This window comes from Cervus canadensis, chromosome 4 (assembly GCF_019320065.1).
Source record: "Cervus canadensis isolate Bull #8, Minnesota chromosome 4, ASM1932006v1, whole genome shotgun sequence".
NCBI classification, from domain to species: domain Eukaryota; kingdom Metazoa; phylum Chordata; class Mammalia; order Artiodactyla; family Cervidae; genus Cervus; species Cervus canadensis.
Window position 1 is genome coordinate 86410737 of NC_057389.1, and position 23766 is coordinate 86434502.

The 23766-nt window shown below is 54.3% G+C and overlaps 2 protein-coding genes across 9 annotated transcripts in view; one reads left to right on the top strand and one right to left on the bottom strand.

The window, feature by feature from the left end:
* The first annotated feature begins 1249 nt into the window (after nt 1-1249).
* Nucleotides 1250-13259, top strand: TLE6 (TLE family member 6, subcortical maternal complex member). 5 transcript variants are annotated; one of them, XM_043466110.1, is made up of 18 exons: nt 1250-1330; nt 1596-1717; nt 1896-1981; nt 2487-2560; nt 2960-3005; nt 4773-4814; nt 9052-9114; nt 9205-9499; nt 9612-9634; nt 9916-9976; nt 10057-10160; nt 10251-10288; nt 10656-10908; nt 10997-11247; nt 11671-11812; nt 12222-12372; nt 12835-12911; nt 13083-13259. In XM_043466110.1, the coding sequence occupies exons 3-18, from the start codon at nt 1979-1981 to the stop codon at nt 13185-13187; spliced, it is 1728 nt and encodes a 575-aa protein (XP_043322045.1). In that variant the 5' UTR covers nt 1250-1330; nt 1596-1717; nt 1896-1978; the 3' UTR covers nt 13188-13259. The 5 variants fall into 5 exon arrangements, with proteins under 5 accessions (XP_043322045.1, XP_043322050.1, XP_043322049.1 ...); XM_043466112.1 differs by lacking the exon at nt 1250-1330 and adding an exon at nt 1338-1411; XM_043466115.1 differs by lacking the exon at nt 2960-3005 and having other exon boundaries at nt 1265-1330.
* Nucleotides 13260-14099: 840 nt separating this feature from the next.
* TLE2 (TLE family member 2, transcriptional corepressor) overlaps nt 14100-23766 on the bottom strand; it is a 29126-nt gene continuing 19459 nt past the window's right edge. For all 4 annotated transcript variants that reach the window (XM_043466095.1, XM_043466094.1, XM_043466096.1 and 1 more), the window contains 9 exons: nt 22884-23022; nt 22065-22225; nt 20919-20995; nt 19849-20098; nt 19238-19485; nt 18970-19117; nt 17212-17362; nt 15884-15960; nt 14100-14391 (listed from right to left, as the gene is read on the bottom strand). In XM_043466095.1, the coding sequence (XP_043322030.1) occupies nt 14284-14391; nt 15884-15960; nt 17212-17362; nt 18970-19117; nt 19238-19485; nt 19849-20098; nt 20919-20995; nt 22065-22225; nt 22884-23022 (1359 nt within the window). In that variant the 3' untranslated portion in view covers nt 14100-14283. The remainder of the gene's footprint in view (nt 14392-15883; nt 15961-17211; nt 17363-18969; nt 19118-19237; nt 19486-19848; nt 20099-20918; nt 20996-22064; nt 22226-22883; nt 23023-23766) is intronic.

Below are 23766 nucleotides of genomic sequence, written 5' to 3' on the forward strand. Positions count from 1 at the left end.
AATCACAAACCTGCCTACTCCCGCCCCCCTTCACCACAACTACCCCGGCCCCCCCTCCCCCGCCCCAGTGCCGGTGGCCAGGTGCAAACATGTAGGAGAATCAGCATTGTGTGAGTTTTGAACACAGCAGGGTTTAGGGCTACGGAGATTACAAGATTAGCTTCAATATAAACCAGATTTGGAGAAAAATAAGAACTGTGTCCAGGGGATGGATGCTTTCCTGAACTGGTGACCTCTGAGCTAGAGTTGAAGGTGAAGTATCCAGCCGGGGAACAGCCCAGGAGGGAACAGCCAGAGCGAAGGTTCTGGGGAGGGTACAAACTTGACCTCTCACTCCCACACTCTGCACTGGCCACTTCCCATCTCAAGCAGGCCATTTCACAACAAAAACAGGACTCCTGAACCTCTCCACACACACCCCACCCTTATCTTTGAGGTCACCCCAAGCCTAGAGTAGAACTAGGCTTCCCCCCTTGGCCTTGAACCTGGAAAAGTGTACCAGTTCCAAGGCCTTCGCAGTATCCTGCCTTTGGTTCTCAGATTTCTCAGAGCCTCAGTCCCAGGGCTCGGAGGGCTGCTGGGAAAATTCGTTGATAAAATGCACAGCCCCAGGCTTGCCTCCTAGGAGGCTGGATAAAAGGGAGCCTTTGAATTTTTCCCAAGAAAGGGGACCGAAGCTTCGTTTGCAATGCATGTTATTTAATACTGAGGAGAAGGTGCTTAGTCCGTATCTAAGGATCGGGAGTGAGAGCGCTTCCATTCCCCGCCCCACCCTCAGCCAGGAGCCGCTCCAGGGCAGGACGAAAAATTGACGAGGCTTCTCACAAAACAAGGAGGATACACACCTCCCAGTCTCTCCTCAAGCTGCACCTTGTGACCCCAAGCCCCTTGCTTTAACTAAATATCCTCATCCCTGCCGGGACCCCAAATTGCTTACAACTCTACACGCTGCCCTTCCCAGCCTCGGGACCGCAAGGGTTAAGCGTAGGCGCCGGGCGCGCTGATTGACAGCCCGTCCGGCGGCTGGGGAGAGCCGACCAATCAGATATGGGAGTCGCGGCCCACGTGGGTAAGCGCCCTTACGATTGGTCAGCGCCGCCGGCGGCCGCCTGCGGAGCCCGATCCCACGTGCAGCTGCTGCTAGTTCATTGACCGGCTTCGTGGTGCAGGTGGTGGCGGGGCGGGGCCGGGACGGGCAGGGGCGGGGGCGGGGCGGGGCGGGGTGGGGCCCGATGGGTCAATTGGCCTCCGGGGTGGGGGGGGTTGCTTCCTGTCCGCCTGAACTTGGCTGACCCTGGCGGCTTCCTTCTGGGCCACCATCCTAAAAGAGGTGGGAAGGCCTTTGGATCTCTTGGCAGACCCCAGGGTCCCTGGGCTGGGGAGGGGGCTGGAAGAGTGCTGAGGGGCAGAGGTAAAGAAGGAGTTTAGTGCCACAGGACTGATTAGGTCTCTTTCTTCTGGAGAAATTTCTAATTCACCTGGCCAACTCTTATTCATCCTTCAAAACCCCTTTCCAAATGATATTCTCCGGTGCTTTAGGAAATTGTCTCAAAACTAAGTTTGAGCTTTGATATCTTTCTCTGGGGTTCCTCCAGCCCTGACTGCTCCTAGAAGGAAGTGTATATGTTTGGCACCATACCCTGTGCCCCACCTCCTAGAGTGAAGCCCCAGGGGACTCCCCACCAGGAATCAGCACAGCTGGAAGCCCCAGAGAGAGGTGAATGAATGAACATCGGGTGTAGAGAATGCAGTGGGGTACTAGCACTCAGGGAGGGGTCGGAGGCCCAGGACTCAGCCCTAGAGGGAAGATCAAGGTGGGCCAAGGGTGGGGTGCGGCTGGTTGTGTCTCTGTTCCCGATCAGCCTTCTGATCTGTAATCTCCTTGTTAATTTTAGAGTCCCTGGCTAAAGTCCTTGTTACTGCAGCCTGAAGAGTGACCTCTTGGGGTCGTCTCAGCCCCCACGGACACCCTCAAAACATGGTGAGGCATTACTCCTGAGGGGAGGGGCGAGGAGGCAGCAGCTGGACTCAAATCTCTCCTGCTCCTAAGGGAGGGACATGGGCTGGCCTTTAAGCTGGGGATACAAAGCCATCATACTTTAAGGCACTTTCTTTTAAAATTAAACATTTTATCACCCAGGTGATAAACACCTGGCTACATCATTTATTCAGTTAATATTTTACAAGCAAAAGTCCCTTCCCCTTTCCTGCCCCTGACCTCATTACTTCCCAGAGAAAACCACTTCTAACAGTTTAGGCCAGGGGTCGGCAAGCTTCCATAACAGGCCAGAAAGTAAATATTTTCAACTTTAGGCCGAGAATCAAGATGGAAGATACCGTGTGGATACTTAAGTAATAACAGAGAGAGAGCAAATGACCTTCAGGTCTCAGGAGGTCCTGCCCCACCCTCTTTGGGGCTGATGACCTGACAGCAAGTATGCTGGCCATCTGTGGGTTTTGTTCATCCCCCACTTTGACTTCTCCAGGAGCATCCTCAGGCCAACCTTCCAGCCCGGAACTATCAGGACGCCCTGGATCAGCTCAAGCAGCACTTCCCCAGGTGAGGACAATCCCCGGGGTCTGGAGGCACCGCTGTGGCCGGAAGTCCCACAGAGGGAAAGAACCCCAACTTTGTCTCCATGGCCCAAAATGCAGGACCAGTGTGGGTGGCGACCATGTTGGAGGGTGACGCAGAAGGAAAGGAAAACCAGTAATGCCAATCCTGGCTTTCATTTCAATTTTTGACTGTGTGTGGTTCAGTATGGATTTGCTCTCATTCAATTATATTTTGTAAAATACTGCATTAAAATCATGTTCGTCTTGACACTGCTTTCAGTGTGGCACGTGGAAGGGACTAGCTCCCTTAATGGAACTGCCCTGCTGGGGGACTGAAGGCAGGGCACATTCTGGGGAAGGGTCTTGAGGCCTCCACTTCCAGCAGGTCTGTCTTCCCCGGCAGGTTCCCCACTCACTTGACGACGCAGGTGGACCTCGCTTACAGCTTGGTGAGCCCCACCCCCACCTGTCAACCCGTCTGGAGCCACCTGGAAAGGCTGTTGTGTTTAGTTTCATAATCTGGGTTAGGGGACACCTTCTCTACTTTGCTTGCCTTAGGCAATGCAAAGAACCCACTGAGCCCCAGCTTCGTGTGTTTTTCTTCTTTTAAATGGAATTCAGTCATAGACACTTTTATTTTTATTTTTTATTTTTGGCTATGCTGGGTATTTGTTGCTGTTCTCAGGCTTTCCTTAGTTGTGGCGAGTGGGGGCTACTCTCTAGTTGGGGTCAAGGGCTTCTCATTGCAGAGCATGGGACTCAGTAGTTGTGGCTTTCAGGCTCTAGAGCACAGGGTCAGAGCTGTGGCGCATGGGCTCAGATGCTCTGAGGCATGTGGGATCTTCCCTGGCCAGGAACTGAACCCATGTTACCGCTGAACCACCAGGGAAGCCCGTGTGAGTTTTTCTTAATTAATAAAAACCTTGCTGTGAAAACAAGCAATTCCATATTTAAATGAAGGAGCTGTTTCTTCAGGCCACAGTTGGTCAGTTAGGAGTATACAGCATATGACTAGAGTCCTGCCCCTCAGGAGTTTATGTTCCAGTGTGTGCTGTCTTCCGGAATTTTCCACGATGTTAGGAATGTTCTGTATCAACAGGGTCCAGTATGGCACCCACCAGCCCTACGTGGCTACTGTGCTCCTGTAAGGAGTTGAATTTTCATTGATTTAAAGTTAAAGAGCCTAAAAAAAAAAAAAAAAGTTAAAGAGCCTTATTTGACTGATGGCACCCTCATTGGACCGAGCAGCTCTAGGGGGAGGAGGGAGACAAATATATAACTAGAGAAGCAAGATTTCACAAAAATGTAAGTGCTTAAAAGAAAATAGAAGGTGAAGGGGTGAGAATGAGTCAGGGTTTTGAGCTCAGGTAGTCAGGAAGGGCTTCTTGGAGGAAGTGACGTGCTCAGCGAGACATCAAAGATAAGGAGTTTCTGTCACCCTAGAGAGAACAGGGAAGGTTGTTTCAGGCAGCAGGCGTAGCATGTGCAGAGGCCCTGGGGAAGGACTGTGCCTGTTGTCGGAGGAACAGTGAGGAGGCCTGTGTGGCTGGAGCAGTGAGTGAGGGGGAAAGGAGGAGGCAGAGAGGGCAGGGAGGGGCAGGGCAGGTCACAGCCCCCTTTGACCTTCTGTTCATATCTAGAATGACAGTCGGTTGTTGTTCAGTCGCTCAGTCACATCTGACACTTTGCGACACCATGGACTGCAGCATGCCAGGCTTCCCTGTCCTCCGCTATCTCTGGAGCTTGCTCAAACTCATGTCCACTAAGTGGTGATGCCATCCAACCATCTTATCCTCTATTGCCCACTTCTCCTGCCCTCAATCTTTCCTGGTATCAGAGTCTTTTCCAATGAGTTGGCTCTTCGCATCAGGTGGCCAAAGTATTGTAGCTTCAGTTTCAGCATCAGTCCTTCCAATGAGTATTCAGGGTTGATTTCCTTTGGTATTGACTGGTTTGATCTCCTTTGTGGTCCAAGGGACTCTGAAGAGTCGTCTTCAGCACCACAGTTTGAAAGCATGACTGCCAGGGGTCTCCCTAATTACCTCCCACTCTGAGTATGGTTGGCCATATCCCATTTGCTGAGAGCAGAGACCAGGGAGGTATCACAGCTTGTCCAGGGTCACACAGCTAGGGAGAGGGCCACACAACATTAAGTCTTGCGTTCTTGCTCGTGTCCGTCGACCGCCGCCTCATGTGATTGCTGGTGTTCTTTGCAGGTCCTGAAAATCCAGCAGGGGATCCAGGAGCATCTCAAGCAGGTGAATGAGTGACGGGAGCTTGGGTGGCGAGGGAGGGCTGCCCTCCTTGCACAGCAGGAGAAAGGGGGACAGAGGGAGGGCAGGCAGGGACAGGTCAGGTGGTACAGGCCCTAGCAGGCTGCAGGGAAAGACTTGGGCTTCCCCCTGCCCCGTGGGAGGTGGGAGGGCTGCAGATAGAGGGCGTAGGGCCTGACGTGGAACCCCAGGATATGAGGTAGCCCCACATCTCAGGAGTGCATCTCCGATCCTGTGCCTCTTCCTTCTGGGCCTGCTCCCAATCCCCATGGGGCTAGAGAAGGCCAAGGGCCTGTCAGCACTTCACAGGTCAGTTACTTCTGCTAGGAAGGGGCCATTATGTGCCAGGCACAGCCGAATGCAGTCTCCATGTATCTGAGGTTCTCAACGGCCTGGCTCACATTGGCTGGGGAGAGCAGGCCTGCACCAGGCCTCCCCTCCTCCCACTTGGGGCGCCTTGCCCAGGCTGAAGCGCAGCTTCCACCCTGCCTGTCCTCCCACCACCTGGCTCCTTTCTCCTGGGCACTGTCAGGACTTTTCCGCCTGTGCCACATGTGACTGGCGGAGGGCCAGGGCTGTGTCTGCGACTTAGCAGAGCCTGGGGTGAGAAGCTCATGGAACAGGGAAAGACAGATCCAGAGTAGAGCAGAGTGGAGGAGGAGGGGCCAGGAAGCAAGCAGAACACGGTTATTCATTCAACAGATATTTATCCATCACCTCCTTGCCAAGTACGGTTGTAGGCGCCAGGGAAATAGCAAAAGAGAACACAGACAAACTGCTGCCCTTGGGGTGAGAGGAGCTTGGTAAACAGAAGTGTCAGATGGTGAGGACTGGGCATGGTGGGAGGCGGAATTGAGCAGCCCCAAGGGGATGTGGAGGGAGGGGGGTACCAAGGTGGCAGTGGATTACAATTCAGGATGGTCAGGGAAGATTCTGTGACATTTGAGCAAACTCTTGAAGGAGATCAGAGAAGGAGGGAGGATAGGTGTCTGGAATGACTAGTAGACCTGGCAGAGGGCACAGCCTGTGCAAAGGCCCTGAGGCAGGACTGTTCCTGGCCCTGGCGTGTTGGAGGAACCAGGAGGGCCTTGTGGCTAGAGCAGAGTGAGCCAAGGGGAAAGAGGAAGGAGAGGAGGGAGGGAGGGAGGGAGGAGTTGGGGCAGGTCATGCAGGGCCTTGTGGGTTGCAGGAGGACTTGGGTTTTTGCTCTCCCGAAGGTGGGAACCCTGGAGGGCTGTGGGCAGAGGACAGGGCAGGCGCTGACTCAGATGCTCACCAGCACCCTCTGGTGCCTGCTGCGGGGAGGAGGGACAGGAGTTGGGGTCCAGTTAGGACTATCCAGGTGTGGGAGGCTGGTCACTGGGAAGGTTTATTAGTGAGAAACAGGCAGAGTGGGATGTGTTGGGAGGAGGAAATTCATAGCAGGTGCTGAGCATCGAAGGGTCTGATGAGGATCCCAGAGGGTCTCCACCAAGCAGCCCTCCCCCCACAGAGAGCCCCAGGTAATGCTTACTCGTGGTTCTGCACAGACCACCGCCCCCTCCCCTGTTTTCAGTCCCTCCTCTACCAGCTTCCCTCGATGCGCATTTAAAATCCCGAGCAGCAGCAGCAGCAGGGCCCCATGCTCCCCAGCCCGCCTGCACACAGCTCTCCCCAGGGAGGGCCAGCTCGCAGGCAGGAGGGAGCAGCACTTTTCATGCTGAGTGCATTAAAGTGCCAGTAAATTGCGCATTAACGAGCCAGGGCGAATTGGGGAAGGCTCCCCTGGGCCTTGTGCTGCTGGGAGGCCCAGCTGGGGAATCCATCTCTGGCTGCCCTAGGAAGCAGCCGCCTGGAGCTACGGGAGGGGGTCCTCACCCCAGCCTGTCCCTTCCCCATCCTGTCCGCCCCAGTGACAGGCAGGAGATGGGACTAGGCTGCAAGTGGGGACAGGTAAACACAGCCCAGCCACCGCATATCCTGACTTTGGGGCTCTGAGCCTCGTTTTCTCATCTGCAGGATGGGAACCTCAGTGGTACCCGTTCAACAGAACTGAGAGCCACAGTCAGCACTCACCCCACATTCCTTAGTAGTTATTTCTTTCTGTGAATCAGAACATTTCCCCAGGATTTCAGAATTCACCCTGGGCCAAACAGCATCTTGGTATCCACCATGGAGAAGAGGCATGTGCATTGGTAAGGCCCATGGGCACTGCCTCCAAAGCCACAGGCCAAAGACTGAATCCGTATCCTCCTCTGCAGTAGACATGGGACACGTGTGGCTATTTACATTTTAGTTGGCAATCAAGTGGCACCATCCACATGTCAAGGACTCAACCTTAGGCAGGTCTAGAACATTCTTAATATTACTATATTTAGTCTTCCTGGACTAAATATAGCCGCATATATGGACATTCTCACAGAGCCTCTTATCAGCCCGAGAAGGTGGGTCTCTACAGCGAATTCCTGGCAGTAGGGGGGCTTCCTGTCTTGGATGGTTTGTGTCCTCGGCTGGAGGCCAGGAACATTGTAGGAGCTGCTGCCCTTGGTTCTTTTTATTTATTTGACTGTACCAGGTCTTAGTTGAGGCATGTGGGATCTAGTTCCCTGACCAGGGATCAAACCCAGACCCCTTGCATTGAGAACTTGGAGTCAGGAGAATCCCTGTCCTTGGTTCTTGAGCCCTTGGATGTGGCCAGAGGGCCTCAGGGTTGCATTTTTTTTTTTTTTTTGACCATGTCCTACTTCATGTGCAATCTTAGTTCCCTGACTAGGAATAGAACCTGTAACCTCTGGACCACAAAGAAGTGCCTGCATTTTTAATTATACTTAACTTTATATTTAAATAGCCACCTGCAGCCAGTCTGTGCAGGGTAGCACAGTCTCAAGGAAGGAGAGGTTAAAATCGATTCTAGTACTTGGGCCAGAAAAGCTTTGTGGAGAAAAGCAGTAGGACATGCCATAGGAGGGAGCCTGTCCTAAAGGAACAGATGGGCAACCTGCTGGGAGGGAGAAAGAAAATTTAGGGAGCCTTCCGTGACCACAGAAACTGTTGACTTAAACCTGGAATCGGTAGCAGTCACATTGCTCGACTTTTATTTTTTAAAATATTTATTTGGCTGCACCGGGGTCTTACTTGCGGCATGTGGGATCTAGTTCCCTGACCAGGGATTGAACCCAGGATCCCTGCATTGGGAGCACAGAGTCTTAGCCACTGGACCATCAGAGAAGCCTTGGCTCCACTTTAAATGGTAAATAAGTGACCCTCCCACCAGGTTCCCTGGCTGCCCTGTTGCCAGCCCTGCTCCTGAAGAGGAAACCATTGATTTCTTAGGATCTTTGCAACATTTCAGCATATTCAAATGTCATCCCCACACGGGGGGACCTGGGTAACAGGGCTTTGCTTCTTGAAGCCATTTTAAGTGGGAATGGCATCCGGACCCAAGAAAATGTGAGTTTGATGACCTGACCATCCTAGAGTGGTGACTGGTCGTTAGGGCTCGGTTTTTGTCACCTGTGGCCACGGTTACCTTCTGGGTACCAAGAGCTTGGTTTTTGCTGGGTGACCACAAATCCACCCAAAAATGTTCAAGGGAGGTGGTATACCCCATATTGCCCATGAGGAAACTGGCTTGTTGGAACGGGTTTGTCCTCAAGGTTGGTTTGTTTTTTTTTTTTAATTATTTATTTGACTGCACTGGGTCCTAGTTGCAGCTCATGGGATTTTCAACCTTGGTTGCAGCATTTGTTGTTGGTGTTCAGTCGCTCAGTCATGCCTAACTCTTTGCAACCCCATGGACTGCAGCACACCAGGCTTCCCTGTCCTTCACTGTCTCCTGGAGTTTGTTCAAACTCACATCCATTGAGATGGTGATGCCATCCAACCATCTCATCCTCTGTCGTTCCTTCCTCCTCCTGCCTTCAGTCTTTCCCAGCATCAGGGTCTTTTCCAATGAGTCGGCTCTTCACACCAGATGGCCAAACTACTGGAGGTGCATCTTAAGCATCAGTCCTTCCAATGAATATTCAGGTTGATTTCCTTTAGGGTTGACTGGTTGCAGCATGCTGGATCTTGAACTGCAGCATTTGAACTCTTGCAGCATGTGGGATCTAGTTCCCTGACCAGGGATCGAACCTGGGCCCCTTGCATTGGGAGTGTGGAGTCTTAGCCACTGGATCACCAGGGAGGTCCCCCAGGGCTGTCCTTTAATGAAGCTTTAATAGGATGACCTTCTCCCCTCCAGGCAGAAAACTTCCTACAGATGGTGGAGACCTGCAGCCAATCCCTAGGCTTCCAGCTGGGGGAGGTAGGTTCCTGGGTGCTCCAGGAGGGTGGGGATGGGCTCAGGGCAAATGGTGCATCCTCGTGCCCCTCACCCACGACCCTGCACTTCCAGAACCAAGGGAGCCAGGCCTCCCTCAGTGAGCAACCCAGCCAGGACGCCCAGCACCCAGGGGCCACACCCCCACAGACCTCCGGTCTCCAGGATCTAGACTTTGAAGACGTACTGGTCATGAGGTCATCCGACTGGTTCCAGCGATCCCCCCGAGTGGACAATGACACAGTCCGCCAGCGAGACACGCAGCCGTGCTGGGACTCAGAGCCCCGGTTTTCACAGGATATTCTGACGGAGCAGCTCTGGGAGATTTTTGCTGGGACCCAGGACCAGGGGGAGCGCCCGAGACACAGGAGTGAGTCTCCCTGGGGGTGTGGAGACTGGGGGGCTCAGGCCACGTGGAGAGGCAGCATCCATTGAACTTGGTTGCCCTGCCTTCTCTCCCTTATCCGTTCTTGTCATCATAGCAACAGACCAGACACCAGACCATGTAAGTAACTGGAATCCTTAGTACCCAGAGGAGTGGGCTTTGTCCTGAGTGGGCCCCCTGGTAGGGACCTCTGGGTTCCTGTGTATTGGCCTGTCCCCCTCCCCTTACCCCTTGGAGACCCTCAGAGAATACCTGCAGCTCGGCCTTAACGGAAGGATGGGACTTCTGGCAGCTGGAGCATCTTGTCCACACTGCCTGGGCCCTCCCACCACGTTCTGCTTCTCAGACCAACCCTGGCACATCCTTTGGTCTGAACTGATTTCCCCAATTCCCATGGGCAGGAGAGCCAGGAGCCGGGACCACGATACTTGGGAGTGAAAATGCTTCCCAAAGACACTCTGGGTAATCCAGGGGAAGGAGGGCAGTCTGCCCTGGGGGGGAGGGGGTATACCTGCCACTGATTCACTCCTGTCTCTGCCCAGTTTTCCTCCCACCCACACCCTCCGCCAGTTCCTCTGAGGGCTCCCGAGAGGGAAGCCCAGGCCTGGGTGCTGTAGGACAGGGGATGGTCTCCCACATGGCCCAGGTAAGACCTTGCACTCCACACAAAAGCTGGGGGGGAGGCGGTCAAGACAGGAGGGGGATGTGGCTCAGGTGTGACCTCATTCACCCACAGGAGCTTGCCAGGAAGACCTATCAATTTCTGAAGCCCATGTAAGTATGTTTCAACCTGTGGTCTGAGGCTAGGGGAGCCCAGATGTAGGGGCGAGAAGACTTCCTGGAGGAAGGGGCAAAATGCCCCTTGGGAAAAAAAAAAAAGGGCCTTGAAGGATGAGTAGGAGTTTGGGATAGGACAAAGCATTCTGGGTAGAGGGGAGCAGTGTTCCATTACAGGAGACAGATAATACTTGGAGGAATGTGTGTAGGACCTTGGGGGATGTAGAGTGTGGTGGAGAAGTGAGGCTTGAGAGAATCCCTGAACCTAAAAAGGAAGGAAGCCCCTTTGGGGCTTGCCAGGTGCCCTACTCCAAGCAGAGAGGCTCTCAGGCAGGCTGCTGACTCTGAGGCCTTCTCTCTCAAGATGCTGGGACCCCGAGGACTTTGAAAACACATGGAATAGGCCTGATGCCTTGCCCTGGCAGTCCAGGAAGCTGGCCGTCCCACACAGAGTGGAGAAGATGCAGAGACTAGAACACGGGGAGCCTGTGCTGGCCACGGCCATCAGCAGCTTCACCCGGCACGCCTTCACCTGCGGCAGGGGTGGCATCAAGGTGTGGAGCCTGGTGGGCCAGGTGACGAAGGCCAGGTTTCCAGAGAGCTTCCTGAGAGTAAAGGTGAGGGCTCTGGGCGGGGCTGGTGGGAACTGGGAGTGCCCCGGCCCCTGCAGGGGCGGAAGCTCATCTCAGGCTCTGCCTACCCCAGACCCCGGGGGCCTACCTCCGCACCTGCCTGCTCTTCTCAGACAGCACGGCCCTGCTCGCGGGCGGCCACAGCCTGGCTGGCGTGAGCCTGTGGGACCTGACGGCGCCTTCCCTGCACGTGACAGCCGAACTGCCCTGCGCGGGCCTCACCTGCCAGGCCCTGGCTGCCAGCTCTGAGGACAGCCTGGCCTTTGCTGGCTTCACCAACGGCAGCGTCAGGATCTGGGACCTGCGGGACTGGAGTGTGGTCAGGTGTGGCCCGGGGGAGAGCCCCTTCCTGTCTTGGCCCCTGAGCAGGAACCCAGCAGTTTCAAGGCAAAAGCCCCTTTCCTTTGGGAACTCTTAACACTGGAGAGTTGAAGACCTGGGTTCATGTCATGGCTGGGCTGTTTGTGTGAAGCCCCATTGTGGGACTTCTTGTCTGCGTTGGTTTCCCCATCTGTCACCCCGATGTGATTGGGTGACATAATTCCCAGTTGGGGAGCTGTGCCAGGCCCTGTGGGGTGCTGAGCAGCATCCCAGCCCCCACCCACTCAATGCTAGGAGCACAGATGTCCCCAGACATGGTCCCCTGGGGCTTAGACTCACCCCTGGGGAATGTGATTGGGTGTCCCTGGGGGCGCAGAGCTTAAAGTCTCAGCTCTGACCTCCCTGCCTATGCCTCTCCTGGGCCAGGGACCTGCCGGGACATCCGAACGGTGCCAAGAGCATTGCTGTTAAAGACCAGCACGTCTGGACGGGGGGTCTGGATGCCTGCCTGCGGTGCTGGGATCTGAGGGCCACTGGGGAGCCCCAAGAATACCAGTTTGAATCTCAGGTGTGCAGCTGGGATGGGGCCTGCTTGGTCAGGTAGCAGCTGGGCCTGGGACTGAAGGAGGTTGATGCTGGGGGAAGGGGAGGGGAGTGGGACCTCAAGTCTCCATGATGCTGTGAAGAGAGGGTTCCTTAGCTACATCCCCCTCCATTGCCCAGATAACATTGGATGCTTTTGTACTCTGTATCAAGGGATTGTATTCTGAGTCTCTGTGATAATCTGGTAAGGTAGAGAGGACCACACTCATTTTGTAGATGAGCCAAACTAGGCTGGAAATGTGAAGTTGCTTGTTGGTGCCTCCCAGCCAGGAAGCAGGTAGGCAGTCAGGCCCCCAGCGTGGGATCCTGGGCTCCTGCCACCTCTTGACCTGGCTGGGACCTGACCAATGTTTTCCTTGCTGTCTTCTCCCCAGATAATGAGCCTGTCCCCTAGCCCCCACGAGGACTGGGTGCTGGTGGGCACGGCCAACGGCCAGCAGTGGCTGCAGCCCAGCCTCGGAGGCCAGAAACGCATGGTGGGGTATAAGGATGGCACCATCCTTGGACTCAAGTTCTCCCCTGTGGGTGAGTGGCCAGGAAGGGACTGGGGAGTCCCCCGTGGTCCCCAGCCATCCTCAGCCTCCCACAGGGCCCTGCCTCACTCAGACCCACTCCAGCCAGCCCTTTCTTCTCTTTTTTTAATTATTTATGTATTTGATTGCACTGGGTCTTAGTTGCGGCATGAAGGATCTTTAGCTGCAGCATGTGGGATCTAGTTCCCTGACCAGGGATTGAACCTGGGGCCCCTGCATTGGGAGCATGGAGTGTTAACCCCTGGACCACCAGGAAAGTCTGCTTAGCCCTTTCTGACCCTTCCTGACCAACCCCCCTGATCATGCCCTTCATCAGCAGGAACTCCCCTGAGAGATGATATCTGCAGGGGCTCACTCAGGGAGGTGTGAGGGGCTCCAGTTCCCAGATCCCCAGGGGTCCAGTCCTCAGCTGCCAGCTTTCTCTGTGACTGGGCCCCCCTCTGCCTCTTCCCAGGCCAGTGGTGGGTGAGTGTGGGAACAGACAACCTGGTTAGCATCTTCAGCATGCCCACAGGGACCATGGCCGTCCAGGTACAAGGGTAGGGCAGGAGGGTGGCGCATGTGTGTCCTGGGTGCTCAGGGGCCAAGCCTGGGGGTCCAAATGCAGAGGCCCCCCACCAAAAGGGACCACGTTTGAATGGATGGGCAGATGTTAAGAACAAGAATGGGTGAGTCCCTCGCTCTGCCCCCCAACCCTCCCAGGTACCCGAGAGATCCTCTGTCATGTGCTGTGACGTGTCCCCCAGCAGCCACCTGATCGTCACAGGGTCCAGGGACCACGCCTCGGTGTACCAGCTCACATACTGAGGGTTCGCCAGGGTGGGCGGGCTCGCACGATGAGTGATCTTTGTCATGTGTAATAAAGCAATTGGAAAAAGCATTGCTCCAGTGCTGTGTCCTGTCCCCTGGCACCTCGTGGAGGTTTGAAGGGACTTTGTCCAGCCCAGGTCTCTACATTTGAGTCCACCTCTCCTGAGAGTCGGGTCAGAGCCGCTGACCCCTGCCGTCAAAAGAACTGGACATGGAGCTCCCTGCCTTTTTTTTTTTTTTTCTGAGTGTGCGGCACAGCTGGAAGAGGAAATGCCAACCCCCTCCAGTATCTTTGCCTGGAGGATTCCATGGACAAGAGAGCCTGGCAGGCTACAGTCCATGGGATTGCAAAGACTGAAGCGGCTTAGCACATGCAACATGAAGGATCTTAGTTCCCCAACCAGGCATGGAACCCATGCCCCCTTTTGTGGAAACGGGGAGTCTTAACCTGTGGACTGCCAGGGAAGTCTCTGGAGCCCTTCTTCCTGCTCCACTGAGCTCTTCTGGTCTCATGGAGAGATGCTCCCAGCCCTGCCTGCACAGCCCCAGGAGTGGGTCCTCAGTCCTTCCCAAGATACCTGTGTCCCATTACACCAGGGCTTCTACTCCCCAGGGGTGAGTCTAAGCCCCAGGGGACCATGTCTGGGGACATCTGTGCTCCTGGCATTGAGTGTGGGGGGGCTGGGATGCTGCTCAGCACCCCACAGGGCCTGGCATGGCTCCCCAACCGGGAATTATGCAGCCCCAATGTCAGCTGTGCCGAGGAGGAGAGACTGGTTTACAGGGGGTGGCTCTTGCTGATCAGCACTTTTCCACCCGCTAAGTAAGGTTCTGAAATCACCATTTGCTCACCCTGTTCCTTCAGGACGAGCAATGTCCCCAGTTCTCCAACCCAAAACAAAAAGGCAGTTGTGATAAATACATTTATTTCCCCAAGGTCCCCCTGTGCATCTGGCCCCATATCCAGCAGGGGAGGACACGAGGGGTCAGCCAGAGCATGGATGAGATTTAGGGCTTGTGGTAGGACTTAGGGGGGAGGTTCAGAATGACCCTCCCCTGGGAGTCAGGCCAGGGGTGCAGGAAGGGGGGGGTCTCAGTAGACCACCTCATACACGGTGGCCTTCTTGTCCCCAGAGCCTGTCACGATGTACTTGTTGTTCCCGGAGATGTCACAACTGAGCACGGAGGAGGACTCCTTGGACTGTGGACAGGATGGGGCGGGGGAGGGGAGAGTGAGGCGCGGCCAAGGCCAGCACGGTCTGGCTCATGCTCCTGACCACCTGCACGTTCAGAGGGAAGACACAAGGCAACTGGGGCAGCGCCTGTCCCCAAGGGTGAGCCATGGTCAAGGCCGGAGCTGAGACAGGACTTGGGGGCCCAACACAGTGAGCCTGGCCATGAGGAGAGAAGGAGGGTAACAGTTCTTCCAGAGAACAGTGATGATGCTCCTGGGAAGAGCAGGAACTCAGTTCCCTAGAACAGGAGAACCGCCATCTCCTGGAAAGCTCAGAGAGGGTGTGTACCAGACATGAGGTCACACAGCACAGAAGAGAGCTAAGGCTTAAAGCAGGATGACCTACACCAGAACTCTGCAAACTTTTTGGGTTTTTTTTGGCCACTCAGCTTGAGGGATCTTAGTTCCCCAACCAGGGATTGAACCCAAGCTCTGGGCAGTGAGAGCACAGAGTCCTAACCACTGGACCACCAGGGAATGCCCTCAGCAAACTACTTCTGAAAAGGGCCCAATGGTAAATTTTCAGGCTTTGACCTGAAAGCTCATTTAAGTCCAATGAGCTCTGGCCAGTAAGTACAAGAACCAAATCAGTCAGTGTTACATCATCTACTATTTTTTTTCCCCACAACCCTTTAAAAAATGTAAAAACCGTTCCTCATTGAGCAGGATGGCTCCAAGAAAGACGCCAGAACAAGTGTTGTGGAGGATGGAGAGAAATCGGAACCATTCCATGTTGCCAGTGGGAATGAAAAATTTGGGAAAGAGTCTGGCAGTTCCTCCAAAAATTAAACAACTCTCAGCAATTCCACTCCAAGATAGCTGCCCAGGAGAAATGAAAACAGGCATGCACAGGAAAATGTACATGAATGTTCACAGTGGCGCAATTCACAGCCGCCCAGAAGTGGAAACAATCCTAGCATCCATGTGGTCCGTCCACACAGTAGGATATCAGCCTTTATATTCCTTAAAACAGAAGGAGGTTCTGACACCTGCTACATCATGGATGGACCCTGGGGATGTGATGCTCAGTGAGAGAAGTGAGACACAGAAGAATAGTTTGTGTGATCCCACTCATATGAGTCATCAAATCCACAGAGACAGGAAGTAGACGGTGGGGCCGGGGGATGGGAAGTCAGTGTCTCATGGGGACAGAGTTTCAGCATGGGAAGATGAGAAAGTTCTGGAGATGATGGTGGGGTGGCTGTAGGACAGTGTGAATGTACTTAATGCCACTGAGCTGTGCCTTTAAAGATGGTTAAGATGGTGAATTTTATATGGATTTATCACAACTAATAACACACGTTTGTGCACAGATGTGGCCTTCAGGCTGACCGCCTGCTTTAGTAGCTCTAGGCTGGTGAGGATGCTGTCCTGTTCAACCCCCACCCCTCTCTCGGTCCTGGGGCACCTGGTGTCCTGCAGTGGTGGTGTGGGGGCAGAGACCTCAGACATGCAGTACCTGGAAGATGCTGGCCCCGTACGGCGTCCTCCAGGCATTGAGCAGGTTGTCCTTCCCCGTGCTCACGAACCACCGCCCTGGGGGAGGAGGGTGAGTTCAGGAGGGCGGTGGACTGGAGGAAGCCAGGGCTGGGGGTGGCGGACAGAGACAGGGCAACCTGGTCTGTCCTCTCCCTCCCTTTCCTCATCTCTGCCCTCCCCTGGCAGACAGGAAGCCCCTTTGCTGAGGCTCCAGCCTTCCTCCCAAGTTCCAGATGGTGAACCTAAGGTCCCAAAGAGCTTCAGCTGACCTTCAAGAAGGGGGAGCCCCAAAGAGAGGGTGGCCAGATAAAAATAGGGTGCCCAGGGAGTTCCCTACTTGTCCAGTGGTTAGAACTCTGTGCTTTCACTGCTGAGGGACCAGGTTCAATCCCTGCTCAGGGAACTAATATCCCAAAAGCTATGTGGCGTGGCCAAAATGGGGGGAAAGAAGCCAAACAAAAAGAAAAACCAGGGTGCTCAGTTACATTTGAACCTAAGATCAACCATGCATCATTTTTAGTACAGGTGGGTCCCAAATAGTTCATTATCTATTTTTTAACAAATATTTATTTGGCTGTGCCAGGTCTTAGTTAGGGCATGTGGGATCTAGTTCCCTAACCAGGGATTAAACCCAGGCTCCCTGCATTGGAAGCCACTGGGCCACCAGGGAAGTCCCTCTGTTTTTTTTAAGTATATGTAAGTCTCATGAACTACTTGGGATATATCAATACTGAAAACAACAAAAAAATTAGTGTAAGTATATCCCATGCAATATTTGAGATCTATCTGCACTAAAATAGTATAAATCATATCTCATGCATTTTGGGGATATACTTATGCTAATAAATTATATGCTGTTTAGTGTACAAGTATATCCCACAAGGTGCTTGAGACATGCTAACAAATTCTTTGTCCTTTAGAGCAGTGGTCCCCAACCTTTTTGGCACCAGGGACCGGTTTCATGGAAGACAATTTTTCCATGGGGAACAAGATAAGAGGGGGTGGCTTCAAGGTGATTCCAGCGCATGATATTTATTGTGCACTTTATTCCTATTATTATTACATCAGCTCTACCTTAGATCATCAGGCAATAGATCCCAGAGGTTTGGGACCTCTGGTTAGAGTATTGTCCCAGGCAATACTTGGGACATACTTCTATTAAGGAGTGATGTGTTGTTTATCTAAGATTCAAATGTAATCAGGCATCCTCTTTTTCTGTTGTGGGTTTTTGTTGTTGTTGTTGTGTTTTGGCAACCCTGCCTCAGCTCCCCAGCTCCCTGAGGCCCCACCCAAGCCCCAGAGACGCACCGCAGGAGGCAAACTTGAGGGACAGCACGCAGCTCTCATGGAGATGCAGCTGATATTTCTCGGGCTTCCGGACATGTAGGAGCTCCACACTACTGCTCTCCATGCCAACGGCCAGCCAGTCCTGGTTAGGGCAGTGGCCCAGGGAAAAAATCTAGGGGTGAAGAGAGGAGACAAAAACCCCTTGGCATGTGGTGGGGGGACGCCCAGAGCTGGGGGGGCCAGGGGAGGAGGGGAGCGGTCCAGCGTTCTGCCGCTGGAGCTCCTGCATTTAGAGGCAGCTGGCCCTGGGCCTGGAGCGGAGCGCAGCAGGCAACTGCGTGTCGAATCATTAATATTAATCAGAATTACACGGAGCCCCGGGGCCTCACATCCATTATCTTCTCTGAACGCACAACAGCTCTGGGAGGGAAGGAGAGAGGGAGGGAGGGAGGGGATGAAGCCGGCGAGGACCGCAGCTCCCCTTGAGCAGATGGTGGAAGGGAAGCTGAGGCCACGTCCAGCTCAAGGTCACAGAGCAAGTCCGAGAAAGACCAGGCCTCCCAACTCCCAGCCTGGAACGTTCCCCACTTGCCAACACCTCTTTTTACTTTTATTTGAAAGGATGCAGTGGCCTCGTCGGTCTGTGCGCCACGTCAAGCACAGCACAGAGAGCAGTGAGGCCCTCTTCAATCCTAAGCCTTTCTAAGTCTTCCTGATAAATGAGACACATATGGAAAGAACCCTACATTCACAGCAGAGAGAAGAGTAGAAGGTTTTGCATGTTCCTGGCCATATAGAAGTGTCCCTGTATAAAGAAGAGGGTGGGCAGGTGGGATGGGAGATATTCACCATGGGATCACCAGATATGAAGCCACCCATCTAAGTGTTGGGGACAGGGAATGGACAACTGTATCCACCTGCACTCCTGATGTCCCTATCAAAGGAAGCTTCAAGCTAAAGAGAAGAGAAGGTAAAATGAGTTTGGAAGCTAGTTCCCAGCAGGCTTCAAGGAGGAGGCAAATTGGAGATGGGTTTTGAAGGATGGGTAGGAGTTTACCAGTTGGAGGAAGGAAGGGAAAGGCATGTCAGTCAGAAGGAACAATAAGTGGGAAGATCTAGAGGGGTCATAGGGCATGGTGTGTGTAAGACTAGAGCACAGAGGCCTTAAAAAAACATGCCAAGGAGCTCACAACCTGCCCCCAAAGCAGCAGGAGACAGGATCTGGGTCCAAGGTACCTCAAGACCTGTCCTTGACTATTTGCTCAGCCCCAGGGAGCCCCATGATTCTGTCCAGCCCCTTTACTGCATACTTTGGTCTCGATTTTCACAGCACTCCCAACAGAGACCTCTCTGTATCCAGCTCCTACATCAGCTTCTATCTATCCCCTGGGGTCAGCAGCTCCTCCGTGATGAGTCCTGGGGTGGGGGTAGGTCAGGAGCTCTCAGGAGGGTCAAGAGGGACCTGAAGGCTGGGAGGAGAAACCAGCTACACAGGAGAAGACAAAGGAACAGGGGAATGTCTTGGCAAGATCATCTGGGAAGATGATCTGAGGGTCTTAGTAGCCTCGGAGCTTGATATGAATCATCTCCTTTGTGTTTCCCTGTCTGTCTTTGAAGGGCTGATTAAAGAGGAATGACTGGATATGTCTCAAGGACAAGAAAGATGGACATAGAGACTAGGTGTTTGGTCCTATCTGGCATCTGGGTGCCTCGGGGGAGAGAAAGGGAGGCTGGATTCCTGGAGCTTGTGTCCCACTTCTGCCAGACCCCGTGTGGCACCTGGGAGCTGAAGTCATGCTGCTGCAGCTGGCGGCCCTCCCGCAGGTCCCAGCAGCGCACGGTGTTGTCCAGGCCCCCTGTCCAGAGCCGAGTGCCATAATCCGAAATGTCAATGCAGCTGGCCCCATCCGTGTGGCCCTGGAACTGCCTGGAGAAAGGAGGGCCCAGGTGTCAACCCCGGAGGCGGTGCCGCTTTAGCGTCTTCCCAGGCGGCACCAACAGAAGATGGCAGGAGCTTGCCCGGGGTCACAGGGCACCGGCCACCCACCTGACCATGGTCTGGTTCTGCAGGTCCCAGACCACGATGTTGCCATCGCTGCAGCAGGAGAAGCAGACCTTGGCGTCAGGACTGACGGCCAGGGCATAGCAAGCGGGCGCCGAGGAGGTCAGCTCCGCCTTGATGCGAGGAGTGGGTGCCGCCAGGTCCCAGATGGACAAGGTGCTGGCTTCACCGCCCACGATCAGACTCCGGCCGTCAGGCAGCAACTTGCAGGAACGAATGTAGTTGTCCCGGTTCTGGGAGGGGAGAGACGCAAGGACAGTAGGTGGGACCTCCAGCCAAGCCTGCAGGAACCCAGCTGAAGAAATCATCCCATTGGCCTATAAGCTCTGCCCCTGGTTGGCCCTTGAATTCCACCCATTGGCCCATAAACCCCATCCCTGTTGGGCTATAAATCGTGTCCTGTTGGCCTATAATCTCCACCTGTCAGTGCCCTAAGAGCTCTGCCCCTAATTGGCCAAAGGCCCAACCCTGGTTGGCCTATAAACTCCACCCATTGGCCTATAACCCATAGCCCCACCCCTAGGTGGCCTATAAGCCCTGCCCCTCTGGCCTGCAAGGTCCCCATCCCTTGTCTGCAGGCCCCGCCCCACCCTCACCAGGCAGTCCAGCTGGGCCACTGGCATCTTGGCGCCGGGCTGGCCCACGTCCCACACCTTCACGCAGCCCTTGCCACCCGTGTACACGTGCTGTGTGGAGCCGCTGATGGTGACTGCGCAGACCACCTCGCCGTGCGCCAGCGTGTGCAGCTGCCGCGCGTGCCGCGGGATGCCTGCGCCCACCAGTGCATCGGAAGGGAAGGGCACGGGCTGCATCTGCCCGTCCGCAGACACATGGAAGGAGTAGGCCCTGGACATGGAGGTAGGGCATGATGCACAAGGAGCCGGGACCCTCCTTACCCTCACCCCCCAGGGCAGGGAGGGGTCTTCCCCTGCCTGTGCCCCCATGTGTTTAGGGACAGGGCCCCAGGATCAAAGGTGATGTGGCACGGTCAGCGCGATACAAAAGAGGAAGTGGTCTGGCTGTGGCCTGGCGCGTGGGAAGCAAGCACTTAGTACATGTCGGTGAATAGAAGATCCAGGAAGATGCCTTGTGAGTTCCAGACAACGCAGTCCAATAGCAGCCACACAGGGCCAGTTAAATTTAAAGAAATGTAAAATTTCAGTTCCTCAGTTGCAGTGACCACATTTGAAGTGCTCAATAGCCACAGATGGCGGATGGCTCTCAGATCAGACAGCCCTAAGTATAGAATGTTCTCCTCATGGCAAAAAGTTCTACCGATCTTGGGGCCAGCTCATTCTCTGGGGTGGGATACATTATTGGGTATGGAGCAGCATCCTTGGGTCCCATGCTTCTAGAGGCTAGAAGCATTGGGGTGTGACAATCAAACATATCACCGGACTTCACCAAATGTCCTGGGGGAGGGGCAGCACAAATCTACGCCCTGCTGAGAACCCCTGGTCTAGATCCTACTTGTTACATATCTCTTTATCCAGACAGCAACCTAGTCTAGATCCTGCTTGTTACATATCTCTTTATCCAGACAGCAACTCTGGGAGCCCCAGTTATCTTACAGAAGAGACTTTTGCGACACGCAGAGGGAGAGCCCAACCCCCCCCCACAATATAAGCACCTCAGAGGAGGCAGGGAGCACCACCCTGGTACTCACGGCTTTCCCCCAGGGATGGTGGGCAGGGAGGAAGAGATGGACGACCCTCGGAGATGTGGGTGAGACTCAAATGCCATCTGCCAAAACACCAATGGGGGTGTCACGGGGAGGGTGATTAAAACCCGTGTCTGCCTCTCCTGTGCTCACTTGCCACATCCCTCTCCGTTTATCAGAGGACCCCTCCCCACCAATTTATCAGCCCCTCCCAAGAAAGGGGAGGTGCCCTCTTCTCTACCTATCCTACAGATGGGAAAGTGGAGGCTTTCATAGAGGGAACCCCAAGGACTCTAGCTGGAGAATCCTAGCACCCCAGAATTGGAGGGATCCTGATGAATCTCCTGTCCAATGCTCAGAACAGGGGTCAGCAAACCACGGCCCCCTGCTTGTATTTGTAAATAAAGTTTTACTGGCACACAGCCATACCCATTCCTGTATATATTGTCCAGGATGGTTTTGAGCTATGAAAGCAGAGTCAGGTAGTTGTGATAGGAACCAACTGGTCTGCCAAGCCAAAAATGCTCACTATGTAGCCCTTTACAGAAAACACTGCTGACCTCTGTTCTACAATGTCACTTGCCCATCCAGCCTCTGGCCTGGGGTAACTCCAGTGACAGACATTTTGTTCCCTCTGGAGGCATCTATAGCCACTTCAGGACGGCTCGCTCTAGCCAGCATTCATCCCAGTACTGGGGCCCACACAGACCTTGTCTCCTCCCCTTGCTGCAGCTTAGGGGTCTCATGCCTCTCCTTTAGCTCCTCCTCATGGATATCACTTCTGTCCTCTCCCTGGCCTAGTCCTTTCTCTGCAATCTACCAGAATCATCGAAGTCCCTCAAAAATCAGGGCAAACTACTGTACACCATCTGCCAGAAGGCTGAAGGGGACTCTCACATTCCATGTTTGGGGTTTTGTTTCTCTTAATGCAGCATGATCACAGTTGTCTTTTCCATAGTCACAGGTGCTTATCTGTACTAAGCCTGTGGGGCTACTGAGACCGTTAGATCATCTTCTCACATGCACTCACCAAGCCAGGACTCCCCTCACTTTCCCCATTCCCTGGTCTTTCCACGTGTACCTGGTTTCTCCTCCCAGCCCCCAGCCCCTGGGTCCTGCTGACACCGGGCATCTCTCACCCTGAGGACTCACCATGGGGGAGCGTCCATACACCACAGAGCCGCTGACCTGGGGGGACAGGTGGAGGCTGACGTAGGAGCCGGGCACAGAGAGGTCCCCGTTCAGGGCGCTGTGGGAGCCCAGGCTGAAGGATGTGGTGAAGGGACTGGACAGGGTCAGGGGACTCCTCAGGGCTGAGTAAGAAGGGACAAAGACAGGTTTTCAGGCATGTTGGGCTCAGGTCCAACTGCCCTAGGGGAGCTCCAAGGTTCTCATGTTCTAGCACAGCATCCACCATACCCTGTCCTATCTCTAGACACTTAACAGATGCTGTTCACTCTGGCCAACAAGCCTTTCCCTTTCCTTTTTCAGTTGTTGAACTCCTACGCATCCTTCAAAACCCAGACTCAATTGTCCAGCAACATCTCAGGAACATCCTCAAACCTCCCCCACTCTACCCCTAACCTCCAACCTTGCCCATCTTGGGTACCTCCCTCTACCCCAACCCCCATAATAATGATGGGGAAAGTGAGGCTCAGAGAAGTCAGGTCACTTGCCCAAGGTCACACAGCGAGTAAGTGTCCAAAGCTGACCTCAAACCCAAGCATGTGTAACTCCAAAACTTGTCTTTCTAGGGTAGTGGAGCCCCCAAGAAAGTTACTTCCCCTCTCTGGGACTCAGTTGACCCCTGCCGCCATCAAGCCAAGACAATGAAGAAACAAGAAGCCCAGAGTGAGGCAGTGTCTAGCTCAGAGTCATGGAAAGGGCAAGGTAATGCCAGGGCTGTAAACCAAACCTCCTGCCTCTCCACCCCCATTTTCAAGAACTCCCCAGAAGGGAGCAAGGACTCACCAATACTGTCTGTGGAAGGGGCAGGCTTGGCTGCTAGCTGGCGGAGGTGACTGGCCGAGCTGGGCCCAGGGGTGGATGCGTCCTGGGGCGGGGAGGAGTCGCAGGATTTGGAGGCGGGTGTGCTGACCGGAAGATCGTTCTGGGGGGAAAGGGAAGGACTGAACACCACCAGGCACCTGGTGCCTTGTAGTCCAAGCATCTGGGCGGAAAGTGAGAGCAGGTACCCCTGGGGCAGACCAGGGCTCATGGCAGGTATACACAGACACCTGGGAACAGGCCCCACAGGTGACCCCCTGAGCACGGGACCCATGTGAGCATCCATGCACATCCGAACTCCAGGTGGACACCTGAGCATCGGCCCTCGGGAGGCATACACAGGAACCCACGCAGTCTTGGGAGAATCGCGCATGTGTGTGATAAGGTATACGATGCAGCCGCAGGGTAAAAAAGGGTGGTGAACATTCACATACCATGGGGATCACGAGAGAAGGCAGTACACAGACTTAGAGGGTGTCACATCCTTTAGGGCAGAGGACCAAACTCTAGGATGGGCTCTGCAAGCAGGAGACCACAGGGTGCTCCCAAGGCAAGACCCTAGTACTGCTGGGCACCTATTTGCTCCCCATGAGGAGGGGATGTCCCCCACCGCTGTCCCTCCCCATGGTGACCCTGGAAGAGAGGGGAAGCTGAACCTCCATGTAGGAACAAGCTCCATCTCGGCTTTCTGTCATCGCTTTCTTTGCCTTTCAAGAAACTTCACTTCCTCATCTTGTGTGGGCTGCACCCTATCTTTCCTTCACAGGATCACACGTTTTGTGACAACCACATTCACACACCCATGGCAGGGAGTAGTTGGGGCCAACATGGGGAGAGGGGGGCCTTC

Bases quoted from the DNA above. Each gene is read 5' to 3' on its own strand.
- TLE6 (XM_043466110.1), top strand. The intron at 11,248-11,670 runs GTGTGGCCCGGG...CTCCTGGGCCAG, and splicing joins CGGGACTGGAGTGTGGTCAG to GGACCTGCCGGGACATCCGA. The intron at 12,912-13,082 runs GTACAAGGGTAG...CAACCCTCCCAG, and splicing joins CAGGGACCATGGCCGTCCAG to GTACCCGAGAGATCCTCTGT.